Here is a 19819-nt window from a genome sequence, read left to right as displayed (position 1 = left end):
TGTCAAGTTCCCAGATTGCCGTCCTCAATACCCTGGCTGGCAACGCAGGCTGGCTCAAAGGGCCGACATTGCAGCACACGTCGCTAGGTTTCCGGACTAGGCGGTCCACTGAAGTTTCCTAGCATCTTTCATGGGGGAATAAAGATTTTTCAATCAATCGATCAATCAATCAACATGCAATCAGCGAAAAACTTTTGCGAGCCTATTTCATTAATTTTAGCTCTACAAATAGGGGCTGCGATATAGCACGGTACACACTAAGAAAATCGCACACAACGATGGTTTTAATATTATTGTGTCCGCGCCGGTCCTTTAGCCTTTCAAGCGCTGTGCCTCGTATGTTGAACCACTGTCGCTGTAGGGAAGCAAGAGCCCCGGGGTGAAACTGTCCCAATGAGTGAGCAGAGTAGAGAGCGGTAGCCACGAGCGCGAGGCTGCGGGTTCCACAAGTGTGATGTTGTCACGTGTTAGCGGACAAGCCTCAGAGGTCTCGAAATCATCGCCTCGTGCTCGTAATAATAATAATTGGTTTTGGGGGGAAAGGAAATGGCGCAGTATCTGTCTCATATATCGTTGGACACCTGAACCGCGCCGTAAGGGAAGGGTAAAGGAGGGAGTGAAAGGAGAAAGGAAGAGAGAGGTGCCGTAGTTTCCACTTTTTGTGCGGTCAAGCTGTTCTAGCTTCCAGTAAAGCTCTTACATAAGCCTGTCTGGAACACGTTAATTGTTAACCCGTTTATGAGACAGGCCTACGGGATTCGCGCGGACGCGTTTGCTGCATTTCTATGGAGGCGAAATGCAAAAACAGCTGTGTGCTGTGCGATATGAGTGCACATTGAAGAGACCCTGGCGGCCCAAATTAATCCGGAGTCCTCCACAGCGGCGCCTCTTCCTTCTTTCACTGCCTCCTCCACTCCCTCCGTCACGGGGCGGTTCAGGCGTCGAGTGAGATAATTGCTGCTCCTTTCCTTTGGGCATAACTAATTGCTGTTGTTATTATTACGGCCTTCGCGGATAAAAAGTGAAGCGAATATAATTCAGTCTGTCCAGGCTGAACGCAAACAAGAATGGCGGCGGCAGTTATCGTGAAGTCGGCGAGGTAGCCGCTCGCTCCTTTCTGGCCGGACATTGCAGTGCAGTTCCCTCGTTGGCTACCAACTGGCACCGCAGGTCGCGTTGCCCTGTCCGCCAGAGGGAGCGCGCGGCCGCTGGTCTGGAAGCCGCTGGCGGCCGTGCGTCGTAGTGTCGGTGCTGTTGTCGACGCCGCCAGGGCTGGCGGCGGTTGGCGGCTGGCCCGTTGGCTCCGATGAACCCAGTGTGTCAGTGGTCTCGGCTGCATAGGTCATTTTGCGCCCCCCGGAGCCCCGCAGCGCGGACGTCCGCTCGCTGGCCCTGCGCGCGCAGTGTTACAGCGTGAGCTCTTACTAGTACGTCCCCCGCTACAGCGTCGCTTCGGTTGGTCCGCGATCACGCGAGCAGCCTCTGCGTGCAGCAGTACAAGATAACCAAACCAACCGTCGTTCTAACTTCGAACCTCGGGAGCCGTAGTCGGGCACGTTATCCGTTGGGCCATAAGTCCAGCCTCACAGAAGACTGTTAGATTGTACCAGTAACTGATACGCCTCCCGCAACAGTGCGGAACTCGGAGGTAACAGTACTGTAGTTTACGTGAGTTTCAGTCCGAAATGTGATCTGCATGTTTCGGCTTCAGCACACATCCACCGCAAAAGAGCTGCGCACCAGCGCCGAGGCTACGGTCTCGTCTGCAAACATACCCATGCAACCTCTACATGTATCCTATAAACGAACGTACCAGACGTGCATGTATGGTGCGCACCGCCTGTTAGGGCTGCTAACATATTCACACGGGGCCCGAGCGTTCTCGCTCTCATCCCCAGAAATTCGGGACGGCGCCCAGTCAGTACCGTTAAACTTAGCGGCCTATCACGTCTTGTTCCACAGCCACTTGGTCATTCTTTCTTTCTTACGTCACGGATGATATGATGACAACGCGCTCTTTATTAGTGTTCAAAGCCATGCGCCACGTGGTGGAAGCGAATGGAGCTCGAAGCGTTTGTCTTGAATTTATGGTAATGGCTGAACCAAAAAGTGCCCGTCTGCGTTGAAGTTATGAGGAAGGGCGCGCTGTCAGACTTTAGGTGGGTATACAGCTCGGCAGCATAGCGAGAAGAATGAGATTAAGAAAGGTTTGAAAGGGGCAGATATTTAAAAGAACTGACAAAGTTTGCACTAGCTCTCCCTGGATTTATGGATTTACAGATCAATTGTAGACATTCTAACTTTATTCACGATTGGTGCGTCATCATTATACCCGGTGTTTCTAGAAAGCTTTTTTTTATTAGGGTTGTTGAGCTAAAGAGAAGTTTTTGCGGAATAGTAATACCTGTGCTGGTGGACATCAAAAACAGGCGAATCATGTTCGCAAGTAAAGTGATTTACTAAATTCTAGAGTTAGCTTTTAACTATTACCGATAGGCTCCTGATGGCAATTAGAGGTGTGCAGCCGGCGGTTAATAATAGCCATAACACTTGTTAGAATTTCGAAAACGCGATTACCCTCGCCGGCGTGGCTCAACAAATTTGGTCGACTTTTTGCGCCGTTCAAAAATCACCCGCCTGTAAGGAGCGCAAAACGACGTCCATCAAATTGCGAAACTTCTCCAGCGCGGTGGCTCAGTGGTTAGGGCGCTCGACTACTGATCCGGAGTTCCCGGGTTAGAACCCGACCGCGGCGGCTGCGTTTTTATGGAGGAAAAACGCTAAGGCGCCCGTGTGCTGTGTGATGTCAGTGCACGTTAAAGATCCCCAGGTGGTCGAAATTATTCCGGAGCCCTCCACTACGGCACCTCTCTCTTCCTTTCTTCTTTCACTCCCTCCTTTACCCTTGCCTTACGGCGCGGTTCAGGTGTCCAACGATATATGAGACAGATACTGCGCCATTTCCTTTCCCCCAAAAAAACCAGTTATAATTATTATATCTCCAGCGCGGACGGGGCAGCGATTGTCACGTGGTACCAAGCGGCACAAAGCAGAACTGCTTCTTTTTCCGGATGTGTCATCGAGAGACTATACCCCCCCCCCCCCCCCCCCCCGCGGAAAAACCACCGTCATGAGACTAGAAGGAAATTGGAAATTGGTTTTTGGGGAAATGAAATGGCGCAGTTTCTGTCTCACATATCGCGCTGTAAGGGAAGGGATAAAGGAGGGAGTGAAAGAAGAAAGAAAGGGGTACCGTAGTGGAGGGCTCCGGAATAATTTCGACCATCTGGGGATCTTTAACGTGCACTGACATCGTACAGCATACAGGTGCCTTAGCGTTTCGCCTCCATCGAAACGCGGCACCGTGGTCTGGTTCGAACCCGGGTACTCCATGGGGCAAAGAATAAAGCAGATCTGCTGCGCGGTAAGGCTTCAGTTGAATAGTTCAACATGAACGTGCACAACGTCGGAGAACCGAGTGGGGTAGTTTCATTGTCCATGTCGGCCACCCTACAGAACCCGTGATGGTGGCCAATGTAGGGAGGGGAGGGGGGGCTGGGGCTACGGAAGGTTTTTAGAGTCCGAGCGGCGAGATTTACACCACAGCAGGAAAAGCGAGCACAGAGAGAAGTTGTTCGACTGGTGTTAGTGGTCGTAAACCAACTCCTGATAGTTTTGTGTCACGAAGAGGCGGACGCGGGCTACTTGGCGGTGCAGGCCAGCTTGCCCGATGGTACCTCATGTGTTCTGTGTGCTCGGGCCAGTGGTGTCGAGGCGGGAAGAACTGTTAAGGAACGCAACACATGTTAGTCCCTCAACGCCGGTCCGCTTAAGGAACACATGCTGCGTCAGTGTTGGGATGCGACGTTTAGTAAGGTTTTAGAATGCGGTCAGCTTGCGGTGGAACACCATCGGAGGATACCATAAACTTCTGACGCAAATTTTTAGTGGCCTCCTTCGAAGAGTAATCGTCGTGTAGCACAATGACGAATAAAAATATCTTGAAGAAAATCTGCAAATTTGGTGGCGCAACTTGTGGCTAACAGACGCGTTATTGAGCACCAGATAATTGGCAATGACAATCCATTTATCGCATGGACAGAATGCCAGGAAACTACCTACCATGTCGAGACTAACGCAATAAAAATAGGGGTGGATGTTAATAGCTTGAATGCTATTGAGTCACTGAATGAAAAAATTCAAGGAGACACTTAAGCTCCGTATTAAGGGTATGACACGATAGCCAATTGGGTTAATTCCAACATATGCAGAAAGTCATTCTCTACTTTGCAGTCATAAACCCCCGGGAGTCCTCATACTCCTCCTGGCACAGTGGTCAGCGGTGAAGCGATGCGCCACGTACTGCCCTGTGATGGCAGGTGCTCCGAGCGGGTGCCCAGGGTGCTCTTCCCGCGAGACTATAGTGCTTTTCAACGAGACCCGTTCACCTGTCTCCTAGTCTATAACGCCTACACAGAGCAGGAGGTTAAACTCGACCAAAATCTAGAATAATCGTACGTAATGGTCTCTGTTCTCCCGCTACGGCAAACAGATAGCCCCGCACACATCCTTAATATCTACTGCCCCTCGAAACTCAAAAACATCAGTTTTTCTAACATCTTGTGGGATACACTGGTATCCCCTCCTCGTCCCCCGCGCCAGCGGCGACCGTGACTTACACGGGCGCGCTGGCCACCAGGAATGTGGAGAGAAGGCACCCCCGCGACTCTGCTCATTTCCGCCCCAGCACTGACGTGACGTCACGGCAGCGCGCCGCCTTCTGCGGAGAGGGTAGCACGCCTAAGCTTGACGGTAACGATTTGCTGCGAGGGAGGCAATGACCGAGGGGATAAAAGGGGTGATCGCGCGGCGGGAAGGTCTCTCGCCGCCGGACCTGACCTAACTGCCCCACGGACCCCTTCCGCTGCCCGCCGGCCCCCGAACACCAACGCCGGTCGACGTCAACGACTTGGTGAGCTACTGAACATCTATTTTACGGATAGAACATTCTTCCGCAGTGTGCTTTACCTCGCGTTAGGATAATAAACTATTTCCTAGCGTGCCCTGCCGTTGCCTATTTCGTCCGGACCTGCCGTGGCTGCGACTCTGCGCCACGGGTTGGGGAAACGTGTTGCGTGCTTAAATAACGCCTGCGTGTAGCTTGCACGGAAGCTCGCCTTCCCGGCCGGCTGGACGCAGAGTGACCCCATATCTTGGCGCCCGAACGTGGGGCGAACTAGGCAATCGAGCAGTGACCTTTGTTGGAGCGAACGACTACCGTCGCCCTAACAAAGGATGGCAGCCGACAGGAGTGACTTGCAGTCTTTGTTTATGCTGTCAGAGCCAGCGGCACATAACCAGGGCTCCCTACTTGACGCGCCGTTGGAAGGGTTTGAATTTGTGAATCTTGGGCGTTCCACGCGGAATAGCCGAGTAACATCCCCTGACGCGTTGGTAGGACTTAGGCCTGGCATGGGGGGCTCCACATCGGGCGCCTCGCCGCTCCGCGGCGCGAACAATGAGGCACCTAGGCCTCATCATTCGACGCCATCAGCGGCTGCGCCCAACTCCGGGGGTGTTAGTACGCAATCATCCGAGGTGCTCTTGCAGAACGCAATGCAGGTTATGCAGAGTCTAGCGGGTATTTTGCAAAACAATTTGCAAGCCCCGGCCCAGTCACCACGTGTTAGGATAGACTTGCCTACCTACACGGGGTACCACGACATTGCGGGAGCAAATGAGTACCTCGACCGTCTGCTGCATTATCAGCAAGTGACAGGAATCGCAGACGCCGAAATGCTCGCGCGTGTTGTGCCTGTTTCTTTGACGGAGCAAGCGGCCCGCTGGTACCGACTAGCCGGCAACCGAGCGAGGACAATGGAGGAGTTTTGCGCAAGCTTCCGCGACGAATTCCTTCCCGCAAACTATGAGTGGCGTTTGAGGAGAGAGCTGGAGCTCCGAACCCAGCACCCCGACGAGTCTCTGTTAGAGTACGTCCGAGCGATGGACGAACTTTATCGCCTCGCTGACCCTCGCGCCACGAACACGGAGAAAGTTGAGCGTGTCACGAGACAAGCGCACCCGACTTTCACGGCTTACCTGAGAGGAGTCAGGTTCAGAGATTTGGATGAGCTGGCAGCTGAGGCGAAGCGCATTCAGGGAGACATCCTCTCTGCGCGAGCGTATCGGCCGCCCCCACCCGCATCGCTGTCACTTGAGCCGCGCTGCGCGTGGAATGGCAGCTCAGCGCGCAGTCCATCTAGAACTGAAGCGGCAGCACAGTTTGCTGACGAGCGTGTCCCAAGGGGTTGGGAGTTGACCGACCGCGCTTTGGACCCATTCAGCTACGCGTTGCGAACAGCACACGCTGCCGCAGAGCGGAATGAACCGAGGCGAGATCGCGAGGCCGACACGCGGCCCCCACCATCCGCGCCGCGAGTTCGAGATGACCGACCGGAACGGGGCGACCAGCGCCTAGCCCGTCGGGGCCCGGGCAACCGTTGCTACCGGTGCGACCAGCCGGGACACTTCGCCCGCGAGTGTGGCCGCCCTCCCGCCCGTGACCAAACACGGTCGGGAAACGGCCAAAGCCGCCGGTGATCGACCTTCGATTCCGCGCGGCGTGCACAGAAAACCCCGGTTTGCTAGCGCCTTTGGCATGTCGCGTAGGAAATTCTGTTGACCTGTCAGCGCCGTTCATTGAGCTAACAATAGCTCGAAAGAAATTCACCGCGTTACTAGATACAGGAGCAAGCGCTTCTTTGTTCGGTGACGAGGTGTTAAACCATCTCCGCGAGAACAAAATCCGGCTGAGAGAGTGCGATACCACTTTTCGCCTCGCGAGCGGCACAGCGCAATCAAGCGGTGCAGCTAGGATAGTGGTTCGCTGGGAAAGACGCGTGCGGCGACAACGCCTCGTTCATCTTCCCTGTTTATCAGTTCGTGTAATTCTTGGACGAGACTTCCTAGCCAAGACAAGTATTGTGATAGACATCAGCAACGGAGGCTACAGGGAGCGCACGTCCGGCGCCTTGAAGCCTTTCGCGAAAGCGCCCGCGGCGTCGCACACCATTCAGACTCCGAACGCGGCGCGAGCGGGGGGAGACCGTGACAAATCCACCGCGCCAGCCCGAGATCCAGGAGGCGAGCGGACCATCGCCGCTGAGGGAGAGGGCAGAGAGAAGGTTGCCGCGGTAGAAAGCTGCTCTGCCGCGCAGGGAAGGTCAGCGCACCCCTTGTTGTCGGAAGTGAACAGCGTGACGGAGAGGGAGAAGGCACGTTTGTCATCGCTCCTCTACGAGTACAACGCGACATTCACTGACCGCCCGGGCCTCACTACCCTAGTCAGGCACCGAATAGACACGGGTGACGCACTGCCTTGGAAGTGCAATCCTAGACCAATTAGCTTGGCCAAGAGAAAAGCACTGGACAGCGCCTTAGACGAACTTATCGACACTGGCGTTGTTGAGAGGTCTAACAGCCCTTGGGGCTTCCCGGTAGTCTTGGTTCCAAAGAAAGACGATACATATCGACTTTGCGTGGACTACCGCAAGCTGAATGAGGTTACGAGGAAAGACGCCTACCCTCTACCCACCATTTCTTCCCTAGTGTCCAACCTAGGTGGGGCGAAGTACTTCACAACGCTCGATGCTAGCCGCGGATACTTTCAGGTTGAAATGAATGAGCGGGACAAGGAGAAAACTGCTTTCACTTGTCACAGAGGCCTTTTCCAGTTCAAGAGAATGTCTTTTGGTTTGGTAGGAGCACCCGCTACTTATCAGCGCCTAATGGACCGTGTTCTGGGAGATGCGAAGTGGCAACATGCGCTCGCGTACCTAGACGACATCGTGGTGTACTCGAAAACGTTCGAGGAACACCTGCGCCACTTGAGGGACGTCCTAGAGAGGCTGAGGTCCGCGGGAATCACTTTGAACCCGAAGAAGGCACAGATCGCCGCGACCCGAATAACACTGTTGGGGTTCACGATCGACAGAGGCCGCATTCTGCCGTGCGACGATAAGCTTGAGGCTTTGCTTAAGTTTCCGTCGCCCACAGATATAGCCGGACTCAGGCGCTTCCTGGGAATGGCGAACTTTTATCGCCAGTTCATCCCAGAGTGCGCAGCGCTACAGGCGCCTTTGACAAAGCTTTTGAAGAAAGGCGAGCGCTGGAGTTGGGGTCACGAGCAAGAGGATGCACTGCGCAACCTCACCAAAGTGCTCGCTGACACGGCTGAGTTGCAGCTACCCGACCTAAACAGGGAGTTTGTGATTCAAACCGACGCAAGCGACCTGGGCTTAGGAGCAGTGTTGCTTCAGGAGCATGAAGGCTTTCTCCGTCCGGTAGCTTTCGCGAGCCGTTCGTTGACGCCGGCAGAGAGAAACTACTCGGTGACAGAGAAGGAATGTCTCGAGATAGTTTTTGCTCTGCGTAAGTTCGACTACTACGTCGATGGGGTGACATTTGTGATCGAGACGGATCACATGGCGCTCACCTGGCTGAGACGACTCAGCGAGCCGAGCGGCCGCCTAGCGCGTTGGTCCCTGTTGCTGCAGCGGTACGACTTCACCGTGCGCTACCGCAAAGGGAAAAACAACGCTGTGGCTGACGCACTCTCGCGAGCGCCTGTCCAGTGCGAGGAAGGTCACGCGACCGACCGCCCGACAGCCGGGGAGAGCGAGGGACTGACCCGAGCCGTAGCCCATGTAAGGAACGCGGACCAACCGTTGATCCAGGGCGAGGGCGTGAACCACGTGGACTACGCGAGTTCCGTGGGGGTCGTGTTCAGCAGAAAGGAGCTGCTCGAAGCTCAGCAGAAGGATCCGTTTTGTCGAAAGGTGTTCGACGGGCTCCGGGAGCCGGGCGGCAGGGCCGCCGCGCACAAGGAGACAGCTGGTTTTGCTGTCGGTGCGGAGCGCTGGGAAACAGCTGGTAGTGCTGTGAGCGCGATGGATTCGTATCTGCTGCATTCCGACGGCGTCCTGCTGAGGTATATCACCTCCGAGAACGACACAAACGAGGCGTTCAAGGTGGTGATACCGCGAGTATTGAGAGCAGCACTGTTACGCTACTTTCACGACTCGTGCATCGCTGGGCATGCAAGCGGCCCCAAGACTTACACTAAGTTGTGTCGCTTTGCTACCTGGCTTGGCATGAAAAGGGACGTAATACGCTACGCCCGCTCGTGCCACGTGTGCCAAAGTGTGAAGCCCCGAGGCGGACGACCACCCGGCCTCATGCACCCGATTAACAGCCAGACTCCCTGGCAAATCGCGGCGTGCGACATCATGGGACCGTATCCTACGACACCGAGTAGGAACAAGTTCTTGCTGGTGGCCACGGATCACTTCAGCAAGTGGGTTGAACTTTTCCCCCTTAGAAAGCTGACGGCACGAGTGATCATGGAGAAGCTGATGGACGTATTCACCAGGTTCGGTTTCCCAGAGCAGCTGATAACGGACAACGCGTCCTACTTCACTGCGAAGGTGTTCGTTGATTCGTGCGCTGCACTCGGCATTAAGCACAAGAAAACGACCACCTATCATGCTCAGTCGAACCCCACGGAACGAGTCAATCGCAACGTTAAGCACTTGCTTGTCGCGTACTCTGAGAGGCACAAAGATTGGGACTCCTATCTGCCGGAGATCGCGTTTGCTTTGCGTTCGACCGTTAACCGCTCGACTGGGTATGCGCCGTGTTCTCTCAATCTGGGTAGAGAGCTGCTAAATCCGATGGACCGGATTCTATCGGACAGCAGGAAGACGCCCGTCGCTTCGTCAGCACGAGCTGAGTACGCGACGCAGCTGCGCGCTAAGATGACGGAGGCCTTACGCAAGGCTCGCCGCAACCTGAGCACCGCTAGGGCGCAGCAGAAAGCACAGTACGACCGCTCGCACCGGGATGTTCACTACGAAGTGGGCGATCTGGTGCTTCGACGCCAGCACGTTCTCAGCGACGCTAGCAAACAGTTTGCGGCCTCGTTGGCGCCGAAATGGATCGGGCCGTTCCGCGTGCGAGAGAAACTTTCCTCGCTCGTTTACAGGCTCGAGGACTTGCGGTCGAAACCGACAGGCGGACCGGTGCACGTATGCGACCTGAAACGTTACGTGCAGCGAGATGAGTGGGTAGAGGACACAGCCCGACCCGCGCCGCAGTCGGATAACGAGATCTGCGATCAGCCGGCGAACCCCGCGTCCCGCTATAACTTGCGCCCTAGGCAGAAACAGAATCTGCCTGCGCAGCCTAGAGCGAGGGCGCGAGCCGGCAGGCAGTCTCGTTAGATGCATGAACGTACGGGCCGCTCATGCCGATCAGTTGCACGCAAGACTGACTTGCGCTAACCCTCATGACTCTCGTGAGGGTCGAACAGCTACGTAGCACGCGCTTTGGTAGTTGGTTACGTCTGGGTCGACCTTTTCCCCGACGCAGATGGAGAAGCAGGCACAACCCAAGCGCCGGCGGTCACCCCCGACGTCCGGACGAAGCCCAAAGCACCCCTCGCCGCATCGCCGTCACCCGGCGGCCACCCCACCGGGCCCCGGGCGTGCTGGCCCGAGGCACTTGGGCCCCCTCTTCGGGCAGTCGCCGTGCCGCCGCCAGGCTTCCCCCCGCCACCTTGGGTCACTCGCCGGCTCGCTCGCCACTCTGCCAGCGCCTGCTGTCCACCCCGCCAGCCCGAGGCCCGGAGCCGCCAGCAGCGCAGGCCCCGCGCCAGCCGCCCAGGGACGTGGCCACGTGGACGTACCAGGCCGGAACGGACGCGCCGGTCGGCTACGTCTCGTGGCGGCCGTGGAAGCGGCAGGAGAGGGCGAAGAGGCTCACGCCCCCGGCCAGGCTGTTTAACCTATTCCGGGGGCGCACCGTCGCCGACGCGGACCAGCGGGCCGAGGGCGTGCCCCTACCCCTGTCCCCAGGAACCCTGCTGTGCCCGTGTGGGGCCGTGATGCTGCACGAGAAAGCCCACAAGGCGGGGGACCTGCACGACCAGAGGACGCGCGGGGCCACGACCCGAGACGATCGACATCCAGCGGCGGCCACTCCCAGCGCCGCGGCCCGTCAGATGCTGGCGCGAGCGGGCCGCGAGGCCGAGTTCGCTGAGTGGCTTCTGCAGGTAGCCGCCCGCCACGCTGGCGGCCCGCCGGAGCCGAGCCTTGGCTCGGGGCCCTCGGCCGCGGTGGCTCCTCCGTCTTCGGCAGCGGCGCCTCCTGCCCCGAGTGACGAGGCCCGGGACCCGGACCCCAAGCGGCCGGCCCCTGCGCTGGCGGTTGCGGAACTGCCGGCGCCCGACATGGAAGCAGGGGCCACGCCAGCGGGGGGGCTAGAGATGGACCTGGACCTATGGTCCACTGAAATTTAGTAAAGCTTTTTGTGCCTGTTTCTGTGTTCGGGAGGCTTCTTAAGGAGGGGAGGATGTGGGATACACTGGTATCCCCTCCTCGTCCCCCGCGCCAGCGGCGACCGTGACTTACACGGGCGCGCTGGCCACCAGGAATGTGGAGAGAAGGCACCCCCGCGACTCTGCTCATTTCCGCCCCAGCACTGACGTGACGTCACGGCAGCGCGCCGCCTTCTGCGGAGAGGGTAGCACGCCTAAGCTTGACGGTAACGATTTGCTGCGAGGGAGGCAATGACCGAGGGGATAAAAGGGGTGATCGCGCGGCGGGAAGGTCTCTCGCCGCCGGACCTGACCTAACTGCCCCACGGACCTCTTCCGCTGCCCGCCGGCCCCCGAACACCAACGCCGGTCGACGTCAACGACTTGGTGAGCTACTGAACATCTATTTTACGGATAGAACATTCTTCCGCAGTGTGCTTTACCTCGCGTTAGGATAATAAACTATTTCCTAGCGTGCCCTGCCGTTGCCTATTTCGTCCGGACCTGCCGTGGCTGCGACTCTGCGCCACGGGTTGGGGAAACGTGTTGCGTGCTTAAATAACGCCTGCGTGTAGCTTGCACGGAAGCTCGCCTTCCCGGCCGGCTGGACGCAGAGTGACCCCATAATCTTTAGCGCGGCGCTAGGGATCGCGGGTCGCGACCCCCTCATGATAGTGAGCGATTTTAACGCCCCCTGTCTCACGTGGCGCTTTCGCAAGTATAAGCCGCGTGGTCGTAAGTTGGCGGAACTTATATCTACGCTGGGCATCACTCTTTTAACCGGCCCTGAACACCCGACACGTGTAGGGAATTCCGTCACTCGGGACACCTGCCCCGACCTTACCCTCACGAAACACATCCGACACGCAGAGTGGATCAACACTGAGGACACCCTCGGTGGCGACCACTGCATACTGAACACTGTCATTCACACTCGACATTTACATCGCCCCCTTGCACAAGCCAAACGTCGACATTGGAGGCCCCTACCACCCAGGGGGGAATGGTGCACGTCTGCAGTCATACACGAGGGAAAACAGGCGGCCGGTCTCTCGTTCCGAGCACCCAGCTCAACTCATGCGGAGGAGGTAGTGGTAGCTCTCGCAGCCTCCCATCCCGACTCTAATTTCCTCCACACAGATTCTCGCGGAGCCTGTCGTAACTTTGAGTTCGGTTGGATCACTCCACTTGCTCATCAAATTCTTCACCAGAGTACTCGCGACTGCGATCCAACTCATCGCTCGATCATATGGGTCTTCTGCCACCAAGGCATGCCAGGTAAAGAAGCCGCCCATGAGGCAGCCCGCACACTCACTAGCCGGGAACCAGGCGTTCCTAGGAAGGACCTTAACCCAGATCACAGCCCTCTTCTTTCTTTTAAAGATATTACTGAGCACTATCGTGTCGAACACCGGCGCTACCCGGTTCCTATGAAGGGACTGGGTAAAGCTGGCGAACGAACTCTCCTTAGGCTCTTTACAAACACCCTGCTGTGCCCGGCGGTTCTCAAGCACTTTGACTCTTCTTTTGACGGCCGCTGCTCATTCTGTGGGGAGGTGGCAGACACCTTTCACCTGATTTGAGCATGCAGGCAAATCCTTCTCTGCCCCCCATCACCCCTTCCTCTACCCGAGAGGACTGGGAGGGGGCTCTGCTCGGCTGCAAGGAACTATCGGCCCAACAGGCCCTGGTTCGGCGGACTAGCGCAGCGGTCAGGACCAACGGGGTCCCGGAATGAGGAACTCCGCCTTTGTATTGTAAGGGGCGAGACCCACTGGAGGCCTCCCCCCGAGCACCTCTCTGTATATATAGGTAAATAAATGCTTTTCACCGCCACTACCGCGAGACCAATCATTAATTTAACTGCCACTTGCCACGGTTGGCAGTTTGTTCACTATCCGGTGGGTAGGTTGTGATGATGACGCTGCAAGCTCACGTGACCTACGTGGCCCACCCGCCTCCTAGGCTGCTCTCTGGGGACCACCTGCCAGAGTGGTGCTCGTGATCTGTCGTTCACAGCGCCGATGCCGACAACACCGACATCGGATTTTTTGGACAATGGGGCCTTTAACGCTATCGCGTTAATACGGTGCGGCACAAACCGGGAAACAAAAGAGAAAGAGACGGCGGAAACAAATGTACGGGCGTACATGCGCTAAGCTTCAATGTGACCTGCAGCCCATAGAATCACTGAAGTACACGCGAACAGAGCTGTTTTGGAACAGCGAGTTGGAACTCAAGCCTTTCATATTGGACACTGCGGCGATGCAAAGCGCCATCGCGGAGAACAAGCAGTCGTAGGAATTGCAGAGCCGAGGCCTTCAGTCAGCGGCCGTAATTGGAAGTCACGGCTATGTACGTCGCCAATGTTGAGAGACTCGGAAAATACCAAGAGGCTAAGTTCAGCGTCGGCGTCATTTGATTCAGGCGTCTGCTCAGTGTAAGAAGAATAGTCCGCGTCGTGGTGCAGACACCTGGACTCGCACGTGTACACTGAACGAATATTCTTGCAGGCCCGTCGGCCCATAACGTCTTTTGGTTAAGAAAGTAAACAAAAGGCATTGCGATATGCCACTGCTGTGAAATGCCGGCCACGTAGGTAAGGGCAACCTTACCAAAATGGCCTATATACTTGCTTATAGTTCAAATGTAACTTGGTGGCAGGGAAGTGGTGGCCGGCATGAGGAACGGCGTGTTCATGTGTTCATGGGCCTTCTGTCCTTGGCCAAGAACTGCATCGGTCCCGTTTACGTTGGCATTGTCTCATCTTTCCTGAGGAGTGCTTTTAGTGGACGGTCTAGGACAGCAATGTTTAACGAAACAGCGAAGGTAGGAGCAAATACCCACAAAGCTCTGCATATCGTTCGTTTCCTGGGGAATAGGAAAGTCTTCTACGCACGGATTCCGCAAAGTTTTCATTAGTTTAGTGAGTGCTGCACGTCACTCCAAATATGCCAATGGGACACCAGCGAAACTTGCAGTGAAAGTTCTTGGCTGCATCATTGTGGACGAGTACACCATTGACAGCAGCACATGAGCATATGCACAAGAAAATCAAAACAATCTGTATAAGAACAAGATTGATAAAAATGCGTTAACACAAGAGACGGCTTTTAATGCGTTGGTATTGAAGGGTCTGTGCAAGCGGAATTGGCGATCGCCGTCACTCGCTACGCGTGAAGAGGTGCGTCCCTTGTGACATGATCACAATCAGCCCACAGGACTGTGAGCCAACTGCCCACCGTGGCAGGTGGCACTTAAATCAATGACTGGTTGCGATAGGCTACTCGGGAAGAGCAACCTGGGTCTAACAAGCGTCACCGGTGGCAGCACCTGCCATTACGCCAGGATCACGGAGGAAGACTATTTAGGAGTCTCCGCTGTCTGCGGTGACCAGAAAAGGTCACAAGCCCGCGAAGCCACTATCACACTGGCGGCACCTGGGGGCATGGAAGGAAATTACCGCTTTTTCGGTTGCCAAGGCAACCGGTCGAGCGTGTTGCTCTCGTTAGGCCGCGCGCGCCTGACTTCTATTGAGGGCACTCAGGCGCGCTTCTTTACCGCTGGTAGCCCGAAGAGCAACTGGGGCTACGCCTCAACCCTTTGAGCACCGTAAAAAATAAAACGGGTTCTTTTCCATGACCGCTATAAGATGATCTGTAGCTTCTTATTGTACGCAGGGCTTTTGTTTCACACCCGCGCGATGACCTTGATTGGATGGATATCAGCGCTGCTGGCATTCGTTGAAGGCAAAGATGCCTTCACGTTCGTTGAGTATGTGACCACGCTAAGTTCCATCTGCTGGAGGGGAACGCGGGCGTCGTACGGCGTAACGTTTATGACTACACGTGAGCAGAGAAGGAAAAAAGCGGCAACAACTCCTCACCTTGCTCACTTTCTCCCTGCAACACTTGTAACCGCTTTTGCAATTTCGAACAAAACACCTGCGTCCCATCTTAGTCTAGTAAATTCCGATGGAGGCCGCACTGCGCGTAGCAGCGCTGTTAGTATTACGGCCCTCGAACAGACACCGACAAGAACTGTTGCTGTTTGACTTAAGGGCGCAGAAATACGTCACGGTATGCCCGCTGAAGCGAACATCCGTGTCGTCTGCTTGTCGTCTGCTTTGAGCGCGCGCCGCCGGAGCCGCCTGCCAGGGCGATGCATTTTTTTTTTTCGCTGCGGCTTCTACGAGGCGCCGCATGGCGCCGCCACTGCATACCGCCCCGTACAATTGTGACTTTATCTGATCGCCTGCGCTCGCTCGCGCTGACGGGAGTTTCACCTCCTAAATAGTCTTGCTCCGTGGCTAGGAGTGGTATAGGGACTCCCAGGAATCTATGAATTTAAAGTAGAGGAAGACCAAATCCGCATAAAAGAGTATTAATCCATTATCGCTATCGCATCATACCCTTAAAGCGGAGCTTAAATGCCCCCTTCAGTGATACCGAAACAGCGAAACGGAAATGAAAATCGAAGTGCTAGCGTACCTGATTGTCACTGACCTAATCACGCTAAATCGTCCGGCATTTTTTCCCCATTGCAGCGCCAGCCCGCACGCCTCAGCAGCACGCTGTCGTCCTGCACTAGTGTGCTCAGTTCTGTGCGCTGTGTTCATGCTTTTCGTGCTCCTGCTGATGTTCTGTAGGAGGAACGTTAGGTCATATCAGCCCGCGTCCCAATCAACAATAAAGTTCTTGAGCAATACTCGGTGGATCGCTTGAATGAGTTAACTTTTTTGTTTCTGCTCATTACTTTGTTGCTAATGCCCATATATGCAGAATTGTTGATTGCCGACTTGATAGTTATAACCGCGGCGAGTCCTCATTTATACCATCGTTGTACTTGACAGAAGGAACGTTACTGCGCTAAAAGGGCACAGGATATGCGCGGCTGCTTTGTTTCTTCAGCGCAGTAATTTTTTCCCGTCACGAGCCAACATCAACTCCAAGCTGCAGCTTTACCAGGTTGCCGTGCCCAAGCAACCTCGCGACCAATCATTAACTTAACTGCCACCTGATACAGTGGGTAGTTTGCTCACAATCCGGAGGACAGGTTGCGATGATGTCGAAAGGTAACGTGACCTTTGTGGCCCACACCACGTGCAAGGGCAGGCTGCCCTCAACTCGGTGGGCACACAGACGGACCTCACAGTCAACGACAAAGTGGCCAAGCCAAAGATCTAGTGCTAACGCATTAAAGATCGTAGGAACTACTAGGCCTGTGCACATACATTTAGCACCATTCGGAGCTGGCAGGCTTGTCCGCATAGCGCCTAAATGCAGACTGCGTGCCAGTAGTAGCGCGAACATCGCGACCTCTGATATTCACCGAGATCCTAGCCGCTGGGAAGCGAGCGCGCAACGACTGCACAGAGGCGGCGCACCTGGATAGGTAGTAGATGAGCAGGAAGCCGAAAATCAGCACGAGCAGGCCGCATGCGTACACGAATGGCGCCCACTGAGAGCCCCGGTCGGTAGCGTCGCTCTGTAGTGAGAGCGAGTAGAGCGTAGACGCGTCGATGCCCAGGTACTGCTCGGGCTTCGGCGGCGGGGGCCCGGGACGCTGCTGAGCGGCGAGGAGCTCCCGCGGCTCGGTCCACTGCGAGGGGCTCTTCTTCTCCATCCTCTTTGCGCGGCGCTGCGGTGGGCTGCTTCTGTCGCACTCTCGACGAGCCGCATCGACTACGCGCAGAGGAAGAAAATGCCATTATTCGTGTGTTTCGAGGGACCCGCATTTAAACATCTTTCGGTAATTTTAATGTATATTCAATTCCCTGCTCTCGTCTCCCATTTTTTTTTCGTTCTTTATTTAATTTCTGACTTATTACCGAAAGCACAACCATTTGCTTAGCACCAGTTTACCCTCTTCCCTTGGCTCTCCTCACTGAACCCTGGTCAATCCTCGGCCACCGTGGGTATGTGCCATGTCACTGAGGCAACAACAACAACCAGCTACATCTGCAGTTTTCCTCCCGTTTTTTTTTTTGGTCTTGGTATATCTGGCAAGCGTAGCAGGGGCGGCAGGAAGTTAGGTGGGCGGATGAGATTAAGAAGTATGCAGGCACACGGTGCGCGGAGCTGGCAAATGGCAGGGTTAATTGGAGAGACATGGCAGAAGCCTTTGCCCCGCAGGCTGATGACGATGATGGTAGCTGCAATGCTAGTTTTTTGCTTGTTTAACCAAAGTCAGCTGGCCTTACAAAGTTGTCCCTGAAGCCGGCCGCGCCGATCCGAACATAAGCAGCTATATTTAACGCGATAGCATTAAAAGCCCTATCGGAGGAAAAATGAGGCCCGCTTTATCCTGAAATTCGCTCATTGGCTGGTGGGCAGTGACGTCAACAGTGATGTCATCAGACTGAAGAAATGCTAGAGAGAAGTGACGTCACCAAACCAGTCCGCCTGTCTGAAGCCTCCGTGACCGGTGACGCTGAGGAAGGACTCATTAGACCGTTTGGTTTCGTTTATTCAAGTTTACGTCCCAAAGCGACTCAGGCTATGAGGGACGCCTTAGTGAAAGGCTCCGGAAATTTCGACCACCTGGGGTTCTTTAACGTGCACTCACATCGCACGGGCCTATAGAATTTCCTCCATCGAAATCCGACCGCCGCGGCTGGTATCGAACCAGCGTCTTTCGGGCCAGCAGCCGAGCGCCATATCCACTGAGCCACCACGGCGGCAAATTACTCGGAAGAAAATGGCGCGGACAAGAGCAGGCCTGCGTGAGAAATAGACAGCCTCTTAACTATAAATGCCGAAAGGAGGCTTGCTGGAGCTGTTCCTTCTCCGCATTGCTCGGGAAGATCAACCTGGGTCACACACGCCTCACTTGTCACTTCCGGTGAAGGCATGAACAGATTCGAATTCTACTGCGTTGCCAACACACAACGTAATTCCGTACCCATATTATTTTTCATTCCTGATTTTGGTAAATTGATGCTGGGAAATCGCATGAAATATTGAAATAGGGTGATAGATCGACGCAAATTAACACGTTTAGGGTTGATTCTGCGGAGAGCAGTTCAGTGAGGTGCCAAAGTGATGTTTGTAAATTTCTCGTGCTTGTCGTAGCAGAGCTCTCTTGATTTCTCGTGTATGATTTAAGCGGGAAGACGAACGTGCAGTCCGTATATTCCAGCGCTTCGTGAGCGCCGTATCTTCTCACGTTGCCTCGGATATTGCATTCTCAGGGAGCATCCAAATAGTTTCGCACTGCGAGCCTTTATGCTCCTCGAAGAGGCTGCTATAACCAATGAGTTATTATCAATTAGATTTCTGCGGCTTCTTGTCGCTTCGGGAATACCAGCGCGTGGTAGCGACGGCACTGGGGAAGCAAGAAGACAGGTTTCCAAAGGAAAATTTATTACAAATATCTTAGCCCTCAAAATAACTGAAGTCGGCGGTGGAAATAGCGGCAAATGCGCTAAGCAATTTTTGAGTCTTGCTCCTCACGTGGCTCAAAGAATAGTAGCTGTGATTGTTTTCAATACAAGCACCACACAAGCTGGAGGTGATATGCACGCAATAAATCTCGAACTGCAATTCGTCAGTGAACTTTGTTTTCGACATTGCTCAAAAATTATGCGCAGACGCGACCCAAGGAGACAGCCGGAGCGCAGAGTGGCTAGGCTTTATTTTTGCTGTCACGTTCCTTTATGCCACCCGTAGCGGGAATGCTTGTACACTCATCAGAGAGTACTTTTCCGTTCTTTTCAGCAACCAACATTCCATTATTAGTCCCATTACGAGAATAGCCGGAGCCGTGTGTGTTCGTGTGGGCACTGACAGATGGTACAGAAAATCCCAGCGACGGCAAGAAGAGTAGGATGACGTCATGACGCGGCCGTATGACGCACACAGCAAGGCAACCACCACCACTTCAGACAATCCGACAACATTCCTACCAAAATTTTGACTCAACTGTGTGTCGTGCAGCATCCCAGGTGGCGTCATACTATTTCTCGTCGCATATAGCTTACACGATCCAGTAAGGTTCGAGGCTAGCTTGCAACATGGATTCGAACAGACGACAAATGTACGGAGCCCTCCACTACGGCACCTCTTTCTTCATTTCTTATTTCACTTCTTGCTTTAGACCTATCCTTACGGCACGGTTCAGGTGCTAGACGATATATGAGACAGATACTGTGCCATTTATTTTCCCCAAAAAGCCAATTATTATTATTATTATTATTATTATTATTAATATTATTATTAATATTATTATTATTATTATATTATTATTATTATTATTATTATTATTATTATTATTATTATTATTATTATTATTATTATTATTATTATTATTATTATTATTATTATTATTATTATTATTATTATTATTATTATTATTATTATTATTATTATTATAGAGCGTTAGCTCATACTTGTTTGTAAGGACACGTCTGTCTGCAATGAAAATCAAATTGACCAAAACGCCCCG

General features: G+C 54.3%; 1 protein-coding gene across 1 annotated transcript; it reads right to left on the bottom strand.

Annotated features, from left to right (window-relative positions):
* Positions 1–974: 974 nt before the first annotated feature.
* LOC144098122 (uncharacterized) lies at positions 975–16999 on the bottom strand. The gene is made up of 2 exons (XM_077630664.1): positions 16761–16999; positions 975–1392 (listed from the first exon to the last, which is right to left on the bottom strand). Exons 1-2 carry the CDS (start codon positions 16997–16999, stop codon positions 1152–1154), a joined length of 480 nt encoding a protein of 159 aa, XP_077486790.1. The 3' UTR covers positions 975–1151.
* Between the last annotated feature and the right edge of the window lie 2820 nt (positions 17000–19819).

This window comes from Amblyomma americanum, chromosome 7 (genome assembly GCF_052857255.1).
Source record: "Amblyomma americanum isolate KBUSLIRL-KWMA chromosome 7, ASM5285725v1, whole genome shotgun sequence".
Taxonomy (NCBI): domain Eukaryota; kingdom Metazoa; phylum Arthropoda; class Arachnida; order Ixodida; family Ixodidae; genus Amblyomma; species Amblyomma americanum.
Note: the sequence above shows the minus strand (reverse complement) of the source record. Positions and strands in the feature narration are given on the sequence as shown.

What these genes read in the sequence shown, in the direction of transcription:
- LOC144098122 (XM_077630664.1), bottom strand. Translation starts at nt 16,999, where the DNA reads ATGGAGAAGAAGAGCCCCTCGCAGTGGACCGAGCCGCGGGAGCTCCTC. An exon ending in CTCATCTACTACCTATCCAG is followed by an intron (nt 1,393 to 16,760) that starts GTGCGCCGCCTC and finishes CTGCGCGCGCAG; the next exon opens with GGCCAGCGAGCGGACGTCCG.